Source organism: Quercus lobata, chromosome 4 (genome assembly GCF_001633185.2).
Source record: "Quercus lobata isolate SW786 chromosome 4, ValleyOak3.0 Primary Assembly, whole genome shotgun sequence".
NCBI lineage: Eukaryota > Viridiplantae > Streptophyta > Magnoliopsida > Fagales > Fagaceae > Quercus > Quercus lobata.
The window spans coordinates 10,009,264-10,015,224 of record NC_044907.1 but is presented as its reverse complement, the minus strand read 5'-3'; the positions used below and the strand labels follow the sequence as shown (position 1 = coordinate 10,015,224).

At 31.9% G+C, this 5,961-nt stretch overlaps 1 protein-coding gene across 1 annotated transcript; it reads right to left on the bottom strand.

Moving 5' to 3' along the window:
* Positions 1-1,312: 1,312 nt before the first annotated feature.
* On the bottom strand, positions 1,313-4,298 carry LOC115988079. The gene is made up of 3 exons (XM_031111719.1): positions 4,127-4,298; positions 3,980-4,032; positions 1,313-1,736 (listed from the first exon to the last, which is right to left on the bottom strand). Exons 1-3 carry the CDS (start codon positions 4,215-4,217, stop codon positions 1,614-1,616), a joined length of 267 nt encoding a protein of 88 aa, XP_030967579.1. The 5' UTR covers positions 4,218-4,298; the 3' UTR covers positions 1,313-1,613.
* Between the last annotated feature and the right edge of the window lie 1,663 nt (positions 4,299-5,961).

Here is a 5,961-nt window from a genome sequence, read left to right as displayed (position 1 = left end):
TTCTTCAACAATGTGATCTTCTTCATTTACGATGGCAGGAGAACAACCAGTCCTGAAGCTGACAGAGGAGTTGGATCTCCACAACTTATCCATACTATCCTAGGTTCAACACTCAATTATTTGTTTTGAAATGAATGTGTGCATGTTTTGAATTGTATATATTTGTAAACAAGTTAATAAAATATCAAATTATTAATTATAATTTTTTTGATAATATAAATAATCTATTTCATCGTAAAATTTAAACATTATTATTAGCAAATACAAGGTTAGTGAATCTAATTTTGTAAGTTTACAAATAAAAATCATTCTACCTAATTAACTCAAATAATATGATTTTAGTTATAATTTACTTATTACTTATTAGTATAGACTTGTAAATGGGTAGAAAAATTTAGTCATTGAGTGAACTTTATATGAAAAGAGAATCATTTAATCATGTAGCTCAAGCTTCTTCAACAAGTAGAATGACCAAGCTTGAACATATAATTCTAAACTTTTAATACTCAACAAGACTTGGCTCTTTTACAATCCTAATATTGATAAATTGTGTTGTGATACTTTTAATAGATAAATAGAATTTCAATCTATGATGTTTATTTCATGATAACTGCTCTTATCATCCTGCGAAGAAACAATTGGTTTTTGGTGCAGACAAATTCAAACCCCAGATCTATTATTAGATAACAAAAAACTTTATGAGTTATGCTAATTGATACACACCAGACCGGATTTTATATGAAGTGTTCTGTAACTCCATCAGTCCATCCATCTCCGAGCTCCACTATTTGGTTTTTTTCCCCCTCTTTCTTCTTCTTCTCGATTTTACTCCTTGTACAATTGAATTAACCTATATAGGAGTCTTACATAAATTACAGTAGACTATAAAACAGGAAAATGGGGGTCAGAAGGATCATTTTCCTTCAGATATTTCCCATGGTGGAGCTTTATCAGTTTATCCGCGAAAGAAGAGTAAAAAAATGAATTATGGGCTCAAGATATTTTTTTCTTGATTGTTTTTTTCTAACTAATCTTATAAAATTTTCATATTAAATATTATGTTCTACCATCAAGAATTCAAGACATAATAACATAGAATTCAAGAGGAAATGGATTTTATTTTTTTGGAAAATAAGAAGAAAGGGATTTTGGCTTCAATATTTTTGAGATGTAGAGCCAACAGAAGGCTTCTGGATGTGTCAAAGGCCTTTAGACCAATACGGTCTGGTTGACAGCAAGAAATAATGTTCCACTTTTAATTCAATCAACAAATTGGATGTCCCAAATGGCAATTTGATAGTACATTTGCGACTGATCAATCATGTAAGCTGTTTAGATTTCCTCATAAATTCAATTACGTTAAATATTCATTGGCACCAAAATCTGTAAAACCTATGAAGTAGTCAATGAAATTAAACAAGCTAAGAACATATTACCAACCTGCAAAATGAAACAAAGGAACAAGAAAGATAAGATGAATTTGCAACATAAGCAGTTAACCTCATTTCCTCTCGTAACACAGAAAACATCAACGGCAACACGAAAAATGACTATTTCCAAAATCTATTACTCCTTAGTTTTTACATCCATACTTTCTGTGCTCTCATCATCATCTATTTCTTCTCACCACTGATCGACTCTTGTGGTGGTTTGACAATACTTAGTTGGCCACCTTCCCTGTTAGCAGCAGTGGCTGCTTTCACTTCATTGCAATAATTAATGAACTTGCTCAGCTCCTGGTATAATCAAGTTACAGAGGAAAATACCATCATTGATGTGAACAAATAAAGAAAGAAAAACAACATATTCTAGAGTCTCCAATGCAGGCAGATACAAATTTGGCTTCCTTTAGTAATTATAGTTTTTTTTTTTTTTTTTTGGCACACTTATTTATTACCCACCTAGTGTTATTTAACATAGGGTTACAACAATGATAACAAGGCTTCTCGCTACACTAGAGTATAGTAGCCAATCACAGAACATGACATCAATACCCATAGAAGCAACTATGTTTTTACAAAATGGACGAACGAAATGCTGTTGTATTGTCACCAAAACAAAGCCTGAAAGAATAAGTTGAAAGCCAAAAGGTTGCTACCAGTTGACACCAATGAATAAGGTGAAAGCCTACAATTTTCAAAACGCCTATTAAATGAAAGCTCCACCAATAATCATCTTGCAACTTAGAAACGGAAAAGAAGGTATATAAAATTCACAGTGGATTTAGATTTTTCGAGCATTTTAATATAAATGCATCCAGAGTTATGATATATTTATTAACAAAATTCTACATAACAAAAGTAAAAACATATTACAACAATAAACAGTTAGAAAGTCTATTATGTGAAGACATGAGGGGCATGAATACCTAAGTGCCTAAGCGCACAGGAATTACAATGAAAGATCCTAATTTTACACTCTTCTAAAAGAGTTCTAGAATTGAACTGAATAACTAGCTTCAAAGTCCGCTTTTCAAGTAAGTAGATGACAAGTTGACAACTTAACCAACATGCTGATGATTATTATGAATCACTAAAAAGGATTAAATGGAAGATGGCTCTAGTCTTTCACAAAGATTAAAACAACAGGATAATTTATACCAAAAAAAAAAATCAGAAATAGAAAAGAATGATGTAAGACAAGAAAGGAACAGCATGATTCTATCACCAAAAAATTCGCAAGGATTAAAAAAAATGCTGAACCGAAGAAGTGCAAAAAGCCTAACAGAAGTGAAAAGCATCTAAAGATTGTTGGATGTGCTCTGAGATTCATCAAAATGAGAGTATCTTCTACACAATGATAACAGATATCTTTCATTCTTTCATAGAAGAATCACCTCAAACCCACCGAAAGTTAGAGAAGACACACTTGTCACCATGCTTGCAGAAATGAAAAAGAAAAGCAACAAACCTCCATAGCATCTAAAAATCCAAAATATCAAGAAATTCCAATTAATGTCACTTCTCTATGGTAGCCATGCACATAGCACGCCCCAAAAACCAATGTGAGGAGGAGGAAATGAGGGGGGGAGGCTAATCCTATATATTCACTATACCAAGCAAAATAGGGAATCTGCCAACTAGGGATGAGCACATCAGTTGTCTGATATCAACAGGGGAAGGAACTCTTTTCAGACGCCCCGGAACCCTTTTTCTTGATACGTATATAGTAGGGGTGGAGAGAGTCGAACCATGGACGCTAGGAGGTGCCAGAACATCCTAGATAATACCCTAAAAAAAAAACCCCACTACTGCTGCTTGTATCTTCTTAATGACCAAAAGATAAAGAGAAAATCAGAATTTCTTATAGATGCTACTTCAAAATATAACTCTGCCATCATTACCATGAGATCTTAACTAATCACATTTCAGCACTTCTTGTAACAAGATGAGAACACAAAGACCATCCTAGGATCCTCACCACCTTTCAAAAGAGAAAAGCACCAAACTTAATCCATTCATTAAACATCCTCCCTACTTGAAACACATCTCTTGAGTGGCAAGGTCTACTGCAATATAATATCTTGTGCACCTTATGGTCTACTGCAATTAGAAAGGGTCCAAATTTGTATGCATACAAATTCATCCTTCAGTTTCCTCACCAACAAAACTTTAATAACATCATTTAAACAATGTCAAGTCATGACCTTTTACCATTGTTTTACAATGAATTACAAGCTAACTTCCACCAAAGAACTTCACTAGGCTAGAGTTGATCGACTACATAAACGTTTTGTAAATTCACTCATAAAAATTCAAATTTGTTACTGCAACATCATAAATATTAGATGCTAATGGCTGATTTACTCAGACCCACTTCATAATCATCAATAACTACAAAATTAAGCTGACCCCATTTGCACTTTCACATCACATAACCCATTAATCTAAACCACAACATACCTAACATATATAAACCCCTAAAAATTTGTGAAAAAATAAAAATAGTATTTGGAAAGAGAATAGAAAATGGGACATACACGATCAACATCCATCTCCTTGGTAACTTTGGCTGGCTTCACAAATCTCTTCCCTGCACAAACCAAAAAAAAAAAAAAATACACATACTGTCAAGTACCGGACTTTTCCATAAACAAATACACAGACACGTAAAGCTAGATAGTTACCTTTGCGGGTGACAGAAGGTTTGCCATGGCGGTTGGGAGGAACAGATTTCTTCTTCTGTTGACCTTTGAATAGATTTGCTTTCTGGGTCATCTTTGTTCTTAGCCTCTTTGTTCTTTCTCTCCCTCTAGGTTTACTCTGCAAGGGTTTTGTTATTTGCTTTTGTGTGGCAGTGGAGGCACTGTACGGCCATTGGAGGCAATAGAAACTGAGGTGAACACACTAGGCCCAAACCAGGCGCTGTACGGCCTATTAGAAGCAATAAAAAAAACTTAGGTGAACACACTTAGGCCCAAACCAAACTTGATGTAAAAATTTTTATTGGTCTTTCTTTTTTTTTCTCAAATTTTAAAATTTTTATTTTTATTTATGAATTAAGATATTCTTAATTTCATTTTTTTTTCCATCCACACTTGTTAATTTTTAAAAAACAAAAATAAAACTTGAATAATATTTCAAAGGAGCAAACAAACAAAAAAATATAAAATATATCATTTTGTTTTCTTCCCTAAAATACTGCTTAAAGGGTTTCACTTAATCATATTCCCCTCTTGCAGTCAAAGTGATGGTGGATGAATATTAGACTTTAGACACATGGTATAAAATATTAAAAAAAAAAAAATTTACGAAAGTGGATGAAATGGGTGATACTTTAAAATTTTAAGGACAAAAAATAAAAGTTTTTAAATTTTGGGGATGAAAGTAGAATATATATATATATATATATATATATATAGAGAGAGAGAGAGAGAGAGAGAGAGAGAGAGAGAGAGAGAGAGTTTTAACTTATGATGTCCGCTTTTGGTATAGGGAGATAGCTCTTTATCTTTAGTTTTTGGTGTAGACGGAGATTGAACCCTAAATCTTTTATTCAACAATTAAAGATTTTACCAATTGCACTTTCTACAAGAGTTGGTTATTAAATTTATGGATAAAGTTTCTAAAAAAAAAAATCAAGTTGCAGGAAATTCTTCTAATTTATTATGTGGCCACTCAAAATTTACACCCATAAATAACTATAAACATGTGTCTTCTATTAAAAAAAAAAATGTAATGTTAACCACATGAGTTGTCATTTAAACTAATTTATGTAATTAAAAATATACATGAAAACTCATTTAATCGTCATAAATTGGATGAAATTTCTTCCAAACAAGTTTAGAGAAAAATTGAAACCAAATTTATTAAGTGCCTAAATTACTATGAGTTCAAATATTTTTGAAATATGACAGTTTCAATTTTTCATTTATTTCATTTAATTGGATACAATATATGCGAGAATGGTATAATCGAAGAGTTCAACCCCTCCTAAAGAAAATGATGATATATACTTTTTATTTCAAAATTTTGGCCTAAACTCTATTTTTTGTCCAGGATATTTAAAAAGTTAAACTCTGGTCCTTTATTCAAAGTGTAACAATTTCATCCTTCCATATATTTTCTATGAATTTTTTTCCAGATCACATTAATTAGCTTTACAAATATGCTACATCAATACATCGTCTACTACGCATGCAATTTTCAGAAATACAAAAATTAATACTTTTTCAAATTTTCAAGGATTAAATTGCATCCATTTGAATAAAAGAAATCAAAATAGAATTTCAAAGATAGGAAATGTTATCCATACGACTAGGGTTGTAGAGAGAGAAACCCTAATCATTCAAATCATCATGGGCCAAAATTCATATCTAAGAATTCTAAATTCGTAAGTCTCAATAGATCGAGTTTGTGTTGAGCTCTTTCATTAAACCTTGATAGCAACTAATGTCAAGCTTTAATGAAACAACTTTTTTTCACTTGTTTCTTTGATCAGTCTTCTTGTCTTTAATGATAC

Coding starts and splice junctions, on each gene's coding strand:
- LOC115988079 (XM_031111719.1), bottom strand. CDS start 4,217: ATGACCCAGAAAGCAAATCTATTCAAAGGTCAACAGAAGAAGAAATCT. Junction 4,033..4,126: donor ACCTTCTGTCACCCGCAAAG/GTAACTATCTAG, acceptor TGGTTTGTGCAG/GGAAGAGATTTGTGAAGCCA. Junction 1,737..3,979: donor AGGAGATGGATGTTGATCGT/GTATGTCCCATT, acceptor TGATTATACCAG/GAGCTGAGCAAGTTCATTAA.